This window comes from Procambarus clarkii, chromosome 59 (assembly GCF_040958095.1).
Source record: "Procambarus clarkii isolate CNS0578487 chromosome 59, FALCON_Pclarkii_2.0, whole genome shotgun sequence".
Classification (NCBI taxonomy): Eukaryota; Metazoa; Arthropoda; class Malacostraca; order Decapoda; family Cambaridae; genus Procambarus; species Procambarus clarkii.
In genome coordinates, this window is record NC_091208.1 from 25247431 (window position 1) to 25265724 (window position 18294).

Consider the following 18294-nt stretch of genomic DNA (forward strand, 5'->3'; position numbering starts at 1 on the left):
GGGTGCCTGGATGGTGTCCCTGGACCTCGAGGACGCGTATTGGCACGTTCCTATTTATCCGGGGTTAGGGACTGGTTAGGATTTGTGGTGGGGCGTCAGTCTTACCGCTTTCATTGCCTTCCTTTGGGCTTGAATCTGGCACCTTGCATATTCAACACGTCTTACTCAGAATGTGGTGACCCATCTGCATCTGCTAGAGGTTCAGGTCCTGGCCTACTTCGACTACTGGGTGGTGTGGGCTCCTAGGCTTGTCTGCTCGCCAGGATGTGTGGTTCTTTCCCAGCTCGCTGGGTTCGGGTTCCTGGTGAACTAGAGGAAGTCCCATCTGGTTCCGTCCCAGGTTCGGACCTGGCTGGATCTTGTTTGGGACTCTTGGATCGCTTTTATGTCTCCTTCTGGAGGCGTTGCTGAGGCTGCAGTTCCTGCCTTTGACTGTTTCTGGGGGGTGGGGAGGAGGTCCCAGATTACGTGGCGGTTGCTTGAGCAGTTCTGTGAGGGTTTGAACTTCACTGTGCTGGTCTCCCCACTGGGTCACATTTGGCTTTGGTGTCTGTTCTGGTTCCTTCGGTGATGCCCCTTCCGCTTCTCTCGTGATAGCTGGGTTCGTACTCCTGGGGCCTTGCGTCAGTTGCTACATCGCTTGCTTCCTCTTTGGGGTTTTCTGGGATCTGTGCCTTGGTACCTACCCGAGCCCTTGCTCGATGTGTTCATGGACGTGTCATCTCTCAGCTGGGGCTTTGTGATCAGTGCTCACCAGGGCGGCCTGGGGCGATGGGGTCCGCCCTTCCGTCGGGCTCACAGCATGGTGCAGGAGTTCGCGGCGGTACAGCTTTCGTTTCGGAAGGTTTGGATTACTTGTGGTTCGAGTGGCTCATCTGCTGGCTTCTCGGGGTTTGCTCTGTGCAGTTCATATCCGGGGAGTGTCCAACAGCCTTGCAGATGGCCTGTCTCAGTTCATGCCTCTGTCCACTGAATGGATGGTCGACGCCGACTCCTTCCGTTGGCTCTGCGGACGTTCAGACTCCGGGATGTGGACCTGTTCGCGTCGGCATCTCCCGATCTATGTGGTGTCCTCTCCTGACTGCGAGGCTGTCGCAGTGGATGCCTTCGGCAGGACTGGTCGAGGTGGGGTTACCTGTACCTCTTTCCCCCGGTCCAGCTGTTGCTTCGGGTTCTGGCTTGGTTCGAGTCCTACCAATGGAGAGTAGGCCTCGTGGCCCCTTGGTGGCCGGCCCAGCCTTGGTTCCAGGTTCTACTTGCTTGGTGTGCGAACCTGGGGCGTTTTTCGTGGCTTCACCTCTTCCAGCAGTTTGGACTGGTCTGGTACACGGCTGGTTCGGTCTTCTCCTCTCTTCGCATCTGGTCTTTTTGATGCGGGTTTATCACCATTTATATGATGATCAGGTGGCTTCGTTGATGGTGAGAGCTCACCTGAGAGCTCTATCTCGGCAACAGTATGACATTTCCTGGCGTTCATTCTGCTATTTTCTCTCTTTTCGTATGTTGTCTTCTATTTCAGATCGGGTTGTCTTGTCCTTTCTGTCTTGGCTTTTTTCAGGACTGTCATTCGATGCCTAATACTGTCACCTCATATTGTGCGGCACTGGCGGAGCCACTCCAGTTTGCATTCGGGGTGGATGTCACTTCTGTCCTGCTCCGTAAGCTTTCTCGTGCTCTGTTTCATCTCCGCCCTGCTCATGCGCTGCCTGAGCCATCCTGGTCCTTGGACAGGGTGCTCTCCTATCTTTCCTCTCCTTGGTTTGTGGTGGCTCCTTAGGTTCAAGATTGCTTTTCCAAGGCTCTGTTTCTGTTGGCAATGAACTTTAGGGGTTGGGTCAGTGAGCTTCATGCTCTCCTCCGGTGCAGGGGTTTCTGCTCTTTCGATCCTGGTGGTCAGTTTGTTTGGTTGCAGGCCCTGCTATCAGAACTCGTATCACATGTACCCCACATACCCCACGCACCAGTGCTGGTGAAACCTGGTCTACTGACAACATTTGTAGACAGTTTTACAGGAACACCAGGCTTGACTATACCAATACCAAGCACTCCTCTGGGATTTTTACAGTTATTTATTTTGCTAGATTGGCTGAAAAAAAAAATGGTATATGAAATAAACTTGTATTCATCACAAAGCATGTCCAATACTTCTAGCAACACAAACAATGAGTGGGATGAAGTGAGTGTGAAAGAGCTTTCCAGATATTTGGGACTGACAATGATGATGGGCATTGTGAAGATGCCAGAAATGACTATGTACTTGCAATCAGCTAAATTGTGGCATGCACCTTCGTTCAATGCAATTATGATGGTGAAACGATATGTAACAATTGCAAAGTATTTTTATACTAATAACAATAATACCATTCCCAAAGACAATGAAGAGAGACTAATTAAAGTTAGAACAATACTAGAATATCTAACACATAAATGTAAAACACTATACATTCCTCAAATATCTGTGTTTGGACGAAAGCACAATGTCATGGAGGGGCTGTTTATCTCTCAAGGTTTATAAACCTGGTAAGGATGGAGTAAAACTATACCTGCTAGCTGAATTGCATACTGGTTACATCTATGATTTTGAAGTGTATGCAGGAATTGGAAAGACAATAATTCAAACAGTTATGGGCTTGATTGAACCACTGTAGAACAAGGGTTACCATTTATATATGGATAACTACTATAACTCGGTTCAACTTAGTGAGAAGCTGCTTGAACAAGATGTATACACCTGTGGTACTCTCAAATTGCAGCATGGTGCACCAAAAGATCTTCAGCTACAAGCAAAGAGTAAACTGGCCGTAGATAAACCTGTATTCAGACAGAAGGACAGTACTTTTATTAGCCTGTGGAAAGATAAGCAAGTTGTTTCACTTATCACAACTTGGCACAATGCAGATACACATGAAGTGGATCGAAGGAAACGAGCATGCAAACCTGACGGAACCTCTTCATTGCAACAGGTCATGAGAACAAACCAAAGGCAATCTGTGACTGCAGTAACCACATGAAAGGTGTTGATCACTTCTACCAAATGGTCAAATATTATAATTTCACATGGAAATATCACAAGTGGATGAAGAAAATCACGTTCTACTTTCTGCAAATGGCTATCCATAATGCTTTTGTGTTATACAAGTACTAAACCACTGATACAAAGAAACTCTAATTGCTCCAGTTCCACAAAGTAATCATTTGGTCACTGTTGAACTTTGAGTATAAGAATTGGGCAATCCAAAATGACATCATACATGCTGATGATGTACATGACAATAAGAGCAGATCTACTGGCGTCAACGTTGCAGCCCCCAGACCATCAGGTGTGAGGCAGCCACTCTTCCCTTCTTCACCTCGAAATGAACCATCATCTGACTCAGAAGACATGGTTCAGACAACTCCTAATGGTGCTGCTGCTAGAAGACCTTGTATTGTGGATAAACCCGAACGTCTGAACAGAAACTTGAACCATTCCCTAGTTCGCATCGAGAAAGGTCTGAAGTGTCGTGTCTGCTAAGGAAGGACAGCAGGTTTAATTGCAAGTTGTGTGGGGTGGCACTATGTGCTGCACCGTGCTCCGGCTTGTACCATCGCAAGAGGACATACTGGGTGAATAAGCAGTAATGCTTACCCACCATCCACTCCACATATAAAACATGGATTGAGAAACAAACTTCAGGAAACATTTTCCTGGAGCAGGTGGAGTGGTTCAACTTAATGCTCAACTCATGCTCTACAAACATCATTGGGTTGTAACTACAGACATTTTTATTCATTTTATTATACATATGATATTGTGGTACAAACACAAATGTGAAGCAAGCAAGACAAAAACAAATGAAATAGTGTAACAAGTAATGTCGGGAACGAATAACGAGTATAAATAATGACGAAAATCCAGTTTTTTCACATGAAGATGTACTTTACTCTTATGGTATTAGTAATGTTGTTCTTCCATTTGCCCTTACATGCATATATCCCTTTAGGGCATTCTATTGGGAAGAAAGATGAATGACGTAACACAAAAATTGAGGTGATAAAACTGAAAAGAATACGCATTTTAGTGCGGTTGTTGTGGGCGTGCAGACGGGCGCTTGCTCACGGGTAACGTTCGGCAGATTTTCTGGTTTGCTGCTGGGCTTTTTGCCCCTTATATGCATATACTGTGTCCCTTTAGAGAATTCTATTGCGAACAATTCGATATCAAAGTTAACAACGTAGCACGAAAAATTGAGGTGAGAAAACTGAAAAGAATATACACATTTTAGTGCAATTGCGCGCTCACAGGTAACGCTTGGCCGATTTTCGGGTTTGCTGCGGGTGGCATGCCAGGCTTTTTAACCTTATATGCGTATACTGTATCCCTTTAGAGAATTCGATTGTGAACAATTTGATACCAAAATCAACGATGTAACTCTACAATAAGGTGATAAAACTGAAAAGAGTATATACATTTTAGTGTGGTTGCGCGCTCACGGGAAACGCCATGTCGACCTTGGGGTGGGCTGGGGCTCATGCTCCGGGCCAGGCAAATTGTTAATCTGCAATCATTATTATTTATACCTTTCACACTATGTATATCCATCATGTCATTATTAGGGCTCATTCCCACTGCCATTCCAATTGACCATAATGAATATTCTGTAACTTATTGGCATCTTTCCAATCTCATCTAAACTACCCAAAAAAAAAAAAAAAAAAAATCCCAGTCACATGATGCATATACTATCACCTCAAGAAGTTTTTCATTGCCATATTCATTGTACTATTTATTAATTATTAAAAGACCTATTTTCTCCCTAATCTTATTTTCTTTAATTTCTGCTCCTATAATCCTTACCCAAATTCACTGTTCGGCTTCACTTTATGTAACCTTTGGCTCATATAACCCTAGCACATCAAACATTCCCTCCTGTTAAAATTTAACCACTTCCTCTATTTTGTTCCTTAATTACTTTCATTCCTTACATTTTACACAGCCATACAAAACCTGCCTTGTTTTTCGAGGGCTTGGGCATGTGTAAGCTCTAGATTCAATGTACAGTATTAAGAATGTGAGTCAACCAGTTCAGTCTTCCCATCCCTGTATTGCTGGAGATTTAGTGCTATTTGCCCCCACATTGTGGTGGGCGATGGGGTTGTCGTGTACCTATGCCATTACACTACTACGTAAATTTGTATTAGTATTATACTGTATGAGTACTTGGAACTACTGGAATTGAGAGTATGTTGAATTTGTGGTTTGTTTACTCTTAAAAAAAGATGGGATCTTCCCATACCTTGAGGTGTTTTCGGGACTTAGCGACCCCATGGCCCGGTCGTCGACTAGACCTCCTCGTTACTGGACTGGTCAACCAGGCTGTTGGACACGGCTGCTCGCAGCCTGATGTATGAGTCACAGCCTGGTTGATCAGGCATCCTTTGTAGGTATTTGTCAAGTTCTCTCTCTTGAACACTGTGAGTGATCGGCCAATTATGCCCCTTGTGTGTAATAAGGCAAAGTGGTAATAAGGCCATTACCCCCTTCCAGCATCAGCATGATTATTTACACAAGCCACATGGTTACATTTGTATTTCTTAGAATGTTTCTGGATTTTTAAATTTCGGATTTTTTTTGGAAAACTGAAATTGCACTATACAGCACATACATGGAGCTACAGTATATGTATTTGCCATTCTCTGGTGTGTAATTACTCTGCAGAAATTAAAGAAAGTAGGAATTAAAAATAAAAATGGTTAATTATTTAGGTAACAAATAGAAAATTGGAGTACTGTATCAAAATAGGAAATGTTGATAATGAAAATATTAAAATATATTATGTACAGAAATACAGTTTGGAATGAACAAATTGTCATTTTGGTATGTTAATTAATGTTACATTCGTGATTGGTTGGTAAATCTACAACTGATCTAGTTCTTCTGACTTGTAAAGATGAAATAAACTGTAGATGAACTATTGATATAAGTACAAGCAAAGATTAATAAACTGCTGCAGGTCTGCTAGTGCACTGTATGCTCATGTTATATTTGTTTTTTACAGCTGCTAGACAAATTAGAAACCAAAATGAAAGGGACGTGTGTTGAAGGAGTAATTCCAAGGTTATTTGAAGGCAAGACATTGGTAAGTACTGCAACTTTGATGTGGATGAAGTCTCATGCAAAATACTGATGTAAGACTGACTAATGTTTCATTGAAGTCATTCTTTTGGATTTGCTTCATGAGAATATAAGAGTTTGTTAAATGTGGTCGTAAATTGTTTAAGTGTTGTAGTAAGTGGTGTTTGTTTGCTTCTTTTCCAGTCTTACTTCAAGTGTAAACATGTAGACTACACTTCTTCAAGAACAGAGACCTTTTATGATATCCAGCTAAATATAAAAGGAAAGAAAGACAGTAAGTAGAGGGTTTGAGCACAAGGAAAATATTGCACATTTGTGCCCATAAAGTTCTGATGATAAACTAAACATTGGTCATGTTTGTTATTGTACTTGTTGATATGGCTTCACCACACTGAATTTCTTCACTTCAAAATTGTAACACACATGGTTAGAATAAAACAATTTGCTTATTTGTGTTTAGGTTAATTTTAGTACCAGTTTTTCCTGTAATTGTAATGTATTGTTTTCAATGACTATTTTCCAACAGTCTACGAATCCTTTAAGGATTACGTGAGTGTAGAAACTTTAGAGGGTGACAACAAATATGATGCTGGGGAGCATGGGCTGCAGGAGGCAGACAAGGGGGTCATTTTCCAGAGCTTTCCACCTGTGCTTCATCTTCATCTGATGAGATTCCAGTATGACCCCATCACAGACTCCAATGTTAAAATAAATGACAGGTGAGGACGTACATGCAGCTTCTCATTCACCATTATTATTTTTATTTCGACTATTTTTTCTTCAATTTCGTATATTTGTTTATTATTACTTTTCATGATAGTGTTTATTCAAGGTAAAGTAGACACTTGATAACTTCAAGGCCAGTAACCCAAAAATCATAGTAACCTGGATGAACTCTGTTTTGTATTATGTCTTTGGGCAACCCAAACAGCATTAGGATTACCTAAACAAATTGAGCAGAGGCCAGAGGGAAGAGCTGTACATAGTCATTAGTAAAAAGTGAGCAATGATCATTTTGGATAGGTGTTGGCAAAGCTAAATTGCACCATAGAGACATGAAACATCCAACTGATGAACATCTAAATGATTCCTTCGGGAACAAAAGTTCACTTAACACTAGTAAGACAAACCAATCATTAACTTGGCTTCCTAGTCACAGCCAGTATGCAAAACAGGACATGGGCTAAATAGGATGCTTGGGTAATCATATGTATATGCACAATAAATCAAATAGAACTGGCATTGGGACAGGTGATTGTCATGCACAAAATATCACACAAAGATCTGTCGATGGGACAGTCAATAACAGTAGCAGATGGGTAGCTAAATTTGTGTTGTGCAATATCACATACACAAAGTAGTGCAATACTTTGTTACCACACTGATGAGTCACGTCTTCACCCTCTGTCTTTCTAATCTCAGCCTTCACCTGTTCCAGTTATTGGAAAGGCAAGAATAATTGGCAGCTCACTGAGAACTATGTGTAGAGAGAGAATAACAACAACAAATTTCTTTACTTGAAGTGACTGGCCCTCATCACACACTTGTGCCAAAATCATATAGACAGCTCCACAAGTGGTCTGGCAACTGGTATCTCATGTTAGTGTGCACATGGCACATGTGGAGTTAACAGGAGTATGGCGATCATCTCAACACTACTGCATGTGGTATCATGCAAGGTGGAGAGGTGGCCGATGACACCACGTGGCGTATTGATGCCAATGTGGCGGATGGTGATTTAAGCGATGATGATCAGTACACACAGGATATGAAGTGGCAAGACACAATGAGTGACACGTGGTAGTTGCCTCCCACAAACAGGTGTTGCGGCAAATTCTACATTCAAACAATGTGGTGGCACTCGTACAGTTTGTGCAGTGTTCGCTGATACACTTTCCATCATTTAGCATCACTGATGACTTTGATTTTAGATCACAATGGCTCACTGGACACATACACTCTTTCTTTATACCTTGTGGTGTCTGAGTTATCATTGATAACTTGATTTCAGTATAAATACAGTTGTGATTCAGGGCCTACATTAGTTATATTGAAATATGAATATCATGGCATTAATTTGGCATGTCGGAGGACTTGGTGGCATAAATAAAGTCTCTTAGTCATGAGACAAGATACACATATCTTCTTAGTACAAAACCCTTGACTGGAATGCTGGAAATAACAACTCTTGCACCTCACCAGGGGCCTCATAAGAGCAAGCAGTTAGACTATGAATTAGTCAAGGAGGGGAAAGGCTGTATGCGTTTTCCCATCACACAGGTCTATGTATGGTGGTATGAGGTATGACGTCATGAATGTCACTACTCGTGGCCATGGGAACTGACCTGAGGATTATTCCCTTATCTGACATAGGGCTGCCTTTGACTGGAAACATGCACACTAGCACAAAGAATGGTTGATCTTCCTTGGCACTGTTTTATTATGTAAATGCTTCAGCTTGTCCTTGCCGATGACACAATGGGCACACAACGGTCATCACTTTGCTTGTGGCAATTAAGACACACACACATGAGGTATGAGCTACGAGGAAGGGCTAAAGGAGCTGAACCTCATGTCCCTGGAAAACAGAAGAGTAAGGGGAGACATGATAACCACCTACAAAATTCTCAGGGGAATTGACAGGGTGGACAAAGACAAACTCTTCAGCACGGGTGGGACACGAACAAGGGGACACAGGTGGAAACTTAGTACCCAGATGAGCCACAGAGACGTTAGAAAGAATTTTTTCAGTGTCAGAGTAGTTAATAAATGGAATGCACTAGGCAGCGATGTGGTGGAGGCTGACTCCATACACAGTTTTAAATGTAGATATGATAGAGCCCAGTAGGCTCAGTAATCTGTACACCAGTTGATTGACAGTTGAGAGGCGGGACCAAAGAGACAAAGCTCAACCCCCGCAAGCACAATTAGGTGAGTACACACACACATGTCCCACATGCCAGGTCTATAACCATCAAGACAGATAATAGAACCCTGCACTCTTTGTTGTATATGCGAGAGTGAAATCAAAGCTGGATGTACTGCAATATACCTCGCATATTAGCTGTGGAAAATTTATATCTCACAATTATATCTGTACACATTATATTGCTGAGAGTGGGTTGATGAGTTGGGATAACTATATATGCTGGTGCATTGGCTGCCTATTAAGAATATTCACAACATTGATTTGTGAGATGTGCATGGCGTAGGTACAGGGGACACTGCCCTCAATCATCTTAAATCAAAGTGTATCTAATTGTTGGCAAAATTTAAAAACTAATAGCAGCTAGTGTGTGTGTAAATCATGTTGGCCCACAAACCTTTGACAGATTTAATAATGCTCTGGTAATATTTATCTCTACAAATTTTTAATTTAATATAATTTTTTTGTTTCCAGATACGAGTTCCCAGAGAAGTTAAACATGGATCAATTCCTACAGAAGCCTGACACAACACCAGCCACATATGTTCTCCATGCAGTCCTGGTTCACTCTGGTGATAACCATGGCGGTCATTATGTTGTCTTCATCAACCCTAAAGGCGATGGGCGGGTACGAACACTTGTTAATCTCCAGCATTACATATTTGTATTGTCTCTACCTTCATTGTACAGTACATTCTTTGTTATCTGAAACTATTTAGAAAGTCAATAAAATGGGTTGTGTGGTGATTAAATGCATTATGGAAGCCTCCTGCCACTGGCCGTGATATTAGGACTGTCGGCATGGCATGCACACAGGGGTCATGTATATTAAAAGATAATTCTTGCCATTGTCTTCATTTGCATGTTTGAGAGATGTGGAATTTAATATTTTATATTAATTTTGTGTTCTTTACAGTGGTGTAAATTTGATGACGATGTTGTGTCAAGATGTAGTAAGCAGGAGGCCATTGATCACAATTTTGGTGGGCATGAGGATGATCTCAACTTGACTGTAAAACACTGTACAAATGCCTATATGCTTGTGTACATAAGAGAGTCTTGCCTGAGGACTGTTCTGCAGGAAGTAACAGAGGAAGACATTCCCCAAGAACTTATTGACCGATTGCAAGAAGAGAAACGAATTGAAATGATACGTCGCAAGGAGAGAAATGAAGCACACTTATATATGAATATTCAGGTCAGGCTGCAAATTGATATACATGTTTATATAAATGTACTCTCGATATGCATTTGTCTTCGATTTTACATATCCATTCATTATCATCATGTTCTTGGCTCTTGTTCAATATAGCTCTTCATTTGTTGTCATTGTCTTATGTTTAGTCATTATATCATCACACGTTTGCCTAGTTAAGATTTTCAAGCCCTTTCTGAACTTTTACTCCTGTCTTTGGCTTTCCTTCTTTTCAATTTTAAGATTTGAATTGTTGCCAGGTAATTCTTCATTTTTCAGTTGTCTTATGTCCAGCACATCTCTAACTTGCTTTAGCACATTTTATTTTACATTACCTTATACCAAATATGTTCCCAAGAATGTAGAATATTTCCAAGAATTCCCAAGGATTTTTATATACATTATCTAATACCTAGTATTTCTTTTGCTTGCTTGTATTAACTTGTTAGCCTTATTTTCTGTCAGTAATACTTGGCATTTTTATTATTTTTATAAATCCAGATAAGTTCTTAATTGTTAGTAATTGAAATACTGAACATATGGCTAAAATGGGATTTTGAGGCCATTTGTAAGATTCGATGTTCGTGAGCTGGTTATTTGTAAGTCAGGGACCCTCATTATTTTGTTTTCTGTATTTTCAGTATTTTTTCTGAAAATATATTGATTTAAAAACATTGATTTTAAATTGTACATTTATTAATGTTGACATTTTATTTGCAGGTTATCCTGGAAGACTCATTTTCTGGTCACCAGGGCAATGACCTCTATGATCCAGATAAAGCCAATTATAGAATATTCAAAGTCAAAAAATCTGCCACGTTACAAGACTTCTTAGAACAAGTTGCAGAGAGCCTTGTGAGTTTATTATTTTGTATTATTGATAATTATTCTAACTGTCAAGAGTAACCAATGTGGGTGCTCCCCTTCCCTATTAATAGTAATCTATGAGGGTGCTCCCTCACCCCTATTACAGTGGTAACTCATATTGGTGCTCCTCCATCCTATTACAGTGGTAACCCATATTGGTACTCCTCCATCCTATTACAGTGGTAACCCATATTGGTGCTTCTCCATCCTATTACAGTGGTAACTCATATTGGTGCTCCTCCATCCTATTACAGTAGTAACTCATATTGGTGCTCCTTCATCCTATTTCAGTGGTAACCCATATTGGTGCTCCTCCATCCTATTACAGTGGTAACCCATACTGGTGCTCCCTCACCCTATTACAGTGGTAACCCATACAGGTGCTCCTCCATCCTATTACAGTGGTAACCCATACAGGTGCTCCTCCATCCTGTTACAGTGGTAACCCATATTGGTGCTCCTCCATCCTATTACAGTGATAACCCATACAGGTGCTCCTCCATCCTATTACAGTGGTAACCCATATTGGTGCTCCCTCACCCTATTACAGTGGTAACCCATGCTGGTGCTCCTCCATCCTATTACAGTGGTAACCCATACTGGTGCTCCTCCATCCTATTACAGTGGTAACTCATATTGGTGCTCCTCCATCCTATTACAGTGGTAACCCATACTGGTGCTCCTCCATCCTATTACAGTGGTAACCCATATTGGTGCTCCCTCACCCTATTACAGTGGTAACCCATGCTGGTGCTCCTCCATCCTATTACAGTGGTAACCCATACTGGTGCTCCTCCATCCTATTACAGTGGTAACTCATATTGGTGCTCCTCCATCCTATTACAGTGGTAACCCATACTGGTGCTCCTCCATCCTGTTACAGTGGTAACCCATACTGGTGCTCCTCCATCCTATTACAGTGGTAACCCATACTGGTGCTCCTCCATCCTATTACAGTGGTAACCCATATTGGTGCTCCTCCATCCTATTACAGTGATAACCCATATTGGTGCTCCTCCATCCTATTACAGTGATAACCCATATTGGTGCTCCTCCATCCTATTACAGTGGTAACCCATACTGGTGCTCCCTCACCCTATTACAGTGGTAACCCTTGCTGGTGCTCCTCCATCCTATTTCAGTGGTAACCCATATTGGTGCTCCTCCATCCTATTACAGTGGTAACCCATACTGGTGCTCCCTCACCCTATTACAGTGGTAACCCATGCTGGTGCTCCTCCATCCTATTACAGTGGTAACCCATACTGGTGCTCCTCCATCCTATTACAGTGGTAACCCATGCTGGTGCTCCTCCATCCTATTACAGTGGTAACCCATGCTGGTGCTCCTCCATCCTATTACAGTGGTAACCCATATTGGTGCTGCTCCACCCTATTACAGTGGTAACCAATACTGGTGCTCCCTCACCCTATTACAGTGGTAACCCATACTGGTGCTCCTCCATCCTATTACAGTGGTAACCCATATTGGTGCTGCTCCATCCTATTACAGTGGTAACCCATACTGGTACTCCTCCACCCTATTACAGTGGTAACCCATACTGGTGCTCCTCCATCCTATTACAGTGGTAACTCATATTGGTGCTCCCTCACCCTATTACAGTGGTAACCCATACAGGTGCTCCTCCACCCTATTACAGTGGTAACCCATGCTGGTGCTCCTCCATCCTATTACAATGGTAACCCATGCTGGTGCTCCCTCACCCTATTACAGTGGTAACCCATATTGGTGCTCCCTCACCCTATTACAGTGGTAACCCATGCTGGTGCTCCCTCACCCTATTACAGTGGTAACCCATATTGGTGCTCCCTCACCCTATTACAGTGGTAACCCATGCTGGTGCTCCCTCACCCTATTACAGTGGTAACCCATATTGGTGCTCCTCCATCCTATTACAGTGATAACCCATACATGTGCTCCTCCATCCTATTACAGTGGTAACTCATTGGTGCTCCTCCATCCTATTACAGTGGTAACCCATATTGGTGCTCCTCCATCCTATTACAGTGATAACCCATACAGGTGCTCCTCCATCCTATTACAGTGGTAACTCATATTGGTGCTCCTCCATCCTATTACAGTGATAACCCATACAGGTACTCCTCCATCCTAATACAGTGGTAACCCATACTGGTGCTCCTCCATCCTATTACAGTGGTAACCCATACTGGTGCTCCTCCATCCTATTACAGTGGTAACCAATACTGGTGCTCCTCCATCCTATTACAGTGGTAACTCATATTGGTGCTCCTCCATCCTATTACAGTGGTAACTTATATTGGTGCTCCTCCATCCTATTACAGTGGGAAGCTATGGTACGGTCTCCCCTCCCTACTACAGTGGTAACTTCAATGGGTGCTCTCCCTTCTTGTTCCATGTGTGTGCCCCCCCCACTCCCCTCCCTGTTTCAGAGGGGAATGAAACAATGATCGTTCCCCGATGTAATTTCTCGCCCATGTGAACAGCCCTTGCATTTATTGCCAATGTATTTTCACTGATAATTACACTTTAGGATGCCTGAAATATCTTGAATGAAATGGAAGGATTTTGACTGAACCCATTAACATGCTGTGTATCAGTTCTTCAAATAAAAAGGGTCATTGCTCTTAGTTTTTAACTCTATATAATAGGGTTTTATATAAGCTAGTACAGTAAATACATGACATAAATACATATTAGACATGACTAATAATAACTTGGTACTGTATAATTTGTAGTGGAAGGGTAGTTAAGTTTACAGTATTATCAATAGTACATGAAAAAAATGAATTGTCTGTGGTCAGATAAAGATGTCTTGCAATACCTTTCTAATATGAGTAACATTTGTTTACTCCATAGATTTATAGAAACTAACATTGCCTTAATAAAGTGTGTGTTAACCTAATATAGAGATTGTTACTTAACGCTTTCACTGGCCTGATGGGCGGCCCGTCGCTTTCCACAAGGTTGGCTAAGCGTTCCCTGTGAGCTCACCCCCACACTCCAATGTTTATACAGGGGGCACCTCGGTTTACGAATTTAATCCGTTCCTGGAGACGGTTCATAAACCGAAGCAAATTTTCCCATAAGAAATAATGGGAAATGAATTAATCCGTTCCTGACTCCCCCAATTTTATACCTAATTCATCATATCTTCACTACAAAAGTATGTACAAGTTATTACTTGCCTATACTGATGAATCCTTATGGCGTATAGAAGATGGTGAGGAGGGGGGAGGAGGAGAGATGTTACTGTTTGGAAGGGGAGTCCCCATCCATTATAACATCAGGCAGTGATGACTTCTCTGGGGTACACACTCTGGAACATATTGCCTGCATACCACTATGACCAGCTTCTGGCTCACTGCATGATTTTCTCATTGTTTTTCTTGAATATTGTTTTTCCCTTGTTTGTAACACTTGTCTGTAGTGAGAGACATTGTCATTAATACGATAATGCAACAGCCTGCTAAAGCTTTATCTGGGCGACTCTTTTCAGCAGAACTTTGCAGTTCTTCCCATACTGCACACATTTTCTTAATTAATGAGGAAAGGACATCCTCTACTGCCTCCTCCTCCTGAAAATTTGTTATACTGCCTAGCTAGCTCAACAACACGTACCATTTTCATGTTTACGAATGATCTCTTGTTTTTCCTCTATGATCATTCTCAGGTGTGTTTTCTTGCCTCGAACCTTACCACTGGCTTTCTTGGGACCCATGGCAAAATATATAATAACAATTTTTATGTTCAAGTAGCCAAAAATCCGAAAAGAAACTGTAAATCCTTGCAAAGAATTCAGGCGGGATAATCACTAGGCGGGAAGCACTGGTAAACTGAGGTGTGATCGCCGTGCCACCACATGCTAGGTCGGCCATACGGGTATCAACAAACTTGTATCCCGAGGTAAAGTTCGTAGCCTGATTCTAATTTTCCGAAGTAATCGGGCTCGTAACCCGAAGGGTTTGTAAACAGGAGCATTCGTAAACCGAGGTACCACTGTACTCATTCAGCTTTCTCAACTCAATTTTCATGCTACGTCGTTCAATTTGGTATCAAATTGTTCTCATTAGAATGTTCTTAATGAATATTTGCATATCAGAACAAATATAAGTACAGGGTACCTCAGTTTACGAATTTTATCTATTCCCAGAGACGGCTCATATCTCAAATTCGTAAATGAAGTGAATTTCTCCATAAGAAATAATGGGAAATGAATTAATCCGTTCCAGACTCCAAAAAAAATTAACTTCCAAGTAAATTTTATACCCAATTCACCCATATCTTCACTACAAAAGTATGTACAAGTTATTTACTTTGTTGACGACTCCTGTTGGCGTACGGAAGACGACGAGGAGGGGGGGAGGAGGAGAGGTGTTACTGTTTAGAAGGGGGAGTCCCCCTTATATTATAACATCAGGCAGTAATGATTTCTCTGGGGTACACACACTGGCACGTTTTGCCTGCATACCACTAGGACCTGCTTCTGGCTCACTGCTTGATTTTCTCACTAGAAATCGTTCCATTGAAGATTGTTTTTCCCTTCTTTGCAACACTTGTCTGTAGTGAGCCATCACATTGTCATTTGAAAAGGTTAATGCTATGGCCTATTGCAGCTTTCTCTGGTGAGTCGTTTCAACAAAAGTTTGCATTTCCTCCCACAGTCTACACCACTTCCTAATTGTTGAGGAAGAGACATCCTTTACCGCCTCCCCCTCCCATGAAGAAATATCCTTAGCTGCCACTTGCTGCTGCTCCTTTTAAAGGGCTTGGAGTTCTTTGGTGGTCAGTTCTTCACTGTGTTCCTGCTCCAACTCCTCCACATCAGCACCATCCAACTCCAAGTCCATTTTCTGGCCTAGAGTAACAATGTCTTCAACAATAGGCACTTCATTTGCAGGCTCAAACCCCTCAAAGTCTAGTTCTGAAACACGTTCAGGCCACAATTTTCTCCAGCCAGAGATCAGGGTTCTTTGAGTCACTTTTTGCCAGGCTTTGTCAATGAGTTTTAAAGCACTACAAATGTTAAAATAGTTTTTCCAGAACTCTTTCAGGGTGAGGTTTGTGGCTGGAGAAGCAGGATCTTGAGTGCCAAACTTTTCTCCTTCAGATATTTTTGTATGGCAGGGCACACACACCATTTTTTACGGAGTGGGTGAAAAATAGCCTAGTCACCCATGCCTTACTATTAGCCCTCCACATCACACACATTTGGATTTTCTGCACATTGTATTTTTTGAAAACCCTTGGATTTTCAGAATGATACACAAGCAAGGGTTTAATTTTCAAATTGCCACTCACATTTCCACACAGCACAAGAGTAAACCTATTTTTCATAGGCTTGTGTCCGGGCAATGACTTCTCCTTCTGGGTAATGTATGTCCTCTTAGGCAATCTTTTCCAGAACAGTCCCGTCTCATCACAATTAAACACTTGTTGTGGTAGGTATCCCTCAACCTCTACAAAATCATTAAATTCTTCAATAAACCTTTCAGTCGCTGGTTTGTCTGAGCTGGCAGCTTCCCCATGCCTCGCAACACTATGAATACCACTTATTTTTCTAAATTTTTTAAACCATCCCTTGCTTGCCTTAAAGTCTTTCGTATTTGCACTCGTTCCAGGGGGTTTTCTTTACAAGGTCTTCCTGCAATACCCTTACTTTCTCATAAATGATGGCATCTGAAATGCTATCACCTGCCAACTCCTTGTTGTGTATCCAAATTAATAACAACTTTTGAACATCGTCAAGTGTTTGTCGTCTTTGTTTCGTGATTGTTGATACGCCTTTTGCCACTTTAGCACTCAAAATGTCCCTTTTCTTGGCAAGTACAGTGCATATTGTTGACATGGATTTGTTGTACTGCCTAGCTAGTTAAACATCACGAGTACCATTTTCATGTTTACGAATGATCTCTTGTTTTTTCCTCTATGGTCATTCTTACATGTGTTTTCTTGCCTCTTGACAACTTTTATGTTCAAATAGCCAAAAATCCAAAAAACTGTAAATCCTTGCAAAAAATTCAGGTGTGATAGTCACTAGGCGGGAAACACTGGTAAACTGAGGCGCGATCGCTGTGCCACCACGAGCTAGGTCGGCCATACGCGTTTCAACAAACTCGTTTCCCGAGGTAAAGTTCGTAACCTGATTCAAATTTTCCGAAGAAATTGGGCTCATAACCCGAAAAGTTCGTAAAGAGGAGCATTCGTAAGCCGAGGTACCACTACAACGTTACCAATACCATGAGATAAAGTATATCATGTGGAAAAAACCCTGCTTTTTCGTCATTGTTTACAGTTGTTATTCATTCCCGACATTATATATGGCCTGTATCATTCGTTTTTATGTTGCTTCCTTCATAAGTTTTTGTACCACAATATCATATGTTTAAAAAATGAATAAACTTTTAGACTCGAGGGGGAGGCTGCGGTTGTCACGAACGTAATCATGAAAAATGGGCATCCAGCGTGGTTGGGCGCCCATGCAACAGGGTTGGGATGCCACGTGGGGTATACAGAGAATTGGTGGACGTTAGCGCGCATCTTAAAACATGTCCCATATTATTTGGACAATAAATTGAATTTTTACAAATTTTTACATTAACCCTCAAACCGCGCATATCATATATAAATGATATCAGTGACAAAACCGAAACTGCCCACATCATTTATATATGATTTCGTGTCTAGCGCTATAATTTAAACGCCCCGCCTGGGATAGGGGCAGCTATAGTGCAGCCACGACCGATAGTTGCCAGATGCCACCTAGAAAAAAATCCAGGCCAACATTCTTGGGTGTTACAGCGTCAGTATTGAGCAAGCCACCAAGGCTGGCGCACACAGCACGAGCTCGCAGCACCGCTGTTCAGCTTGTGACCACAGCATCGCTGTTCAGCTTGTGACCACAGCATCGCCTACAAATACCATAATATAAATGATACTGCTATTATTTAGCAGTGATAGTATTACTGAAGCCCCCTGACTGTGATAAAACTGACCAGGATTCTGATAATAGCAGGATTGTGGTGATATTTAGCACTGTGCTCCATGGAGGGAGGAGTAAGGCTGTGGGAGGGAGGGTTGTGGCGTCGTCTTCTGACTGTGTGTGGCCACCATTTATTGACTGCACTCACCATACCAGCTTAGTGGTTCGCCATGGTGAACACAAATCTTATATATAACTTATATATAACG

At 41.9% G+C, this 18294-nt stretch overlaps 1 protein-coding gene across 2 annotated transcripts in view; it reads left to right on the forward strand.

The window, feature by feature from the left end:
- Positions 1 to 18294, forward strand: part of Usp7 (Ubiquitin-specific protease 7) — a 76072-nt gene that overhangs the window by 16277 nt on the left and 41501 nt on the right. For both annotated transcript variants that reach the window (XM_045758694.2, XM_045758695.2), the window contains exons 7-12: positions 6039 to 6119; positions 6299 to 6389; positions 6642 to 6834; positions 9516 to 9669; positions 9958 to 10239; positions 10957 to 11091. In XM_045758694.2, the coding sequence (XP_045614650.2) occupies positions 6039 to 6119; positions 6299 to 6389; positions 6642 to 6834; positions 9516 to 9669; positions 9958 to 10239; positions 10957 to 11091 (936 nt within the window). The remainder of the gene's footprint in view (positions 1 to 6038; positions 6120 to 6298; positions 6390 to 6641; positions 6835 to 9515; positions 9670 to 9957; positions 10240 to 10956; positions 11092 to 18294) is intronic.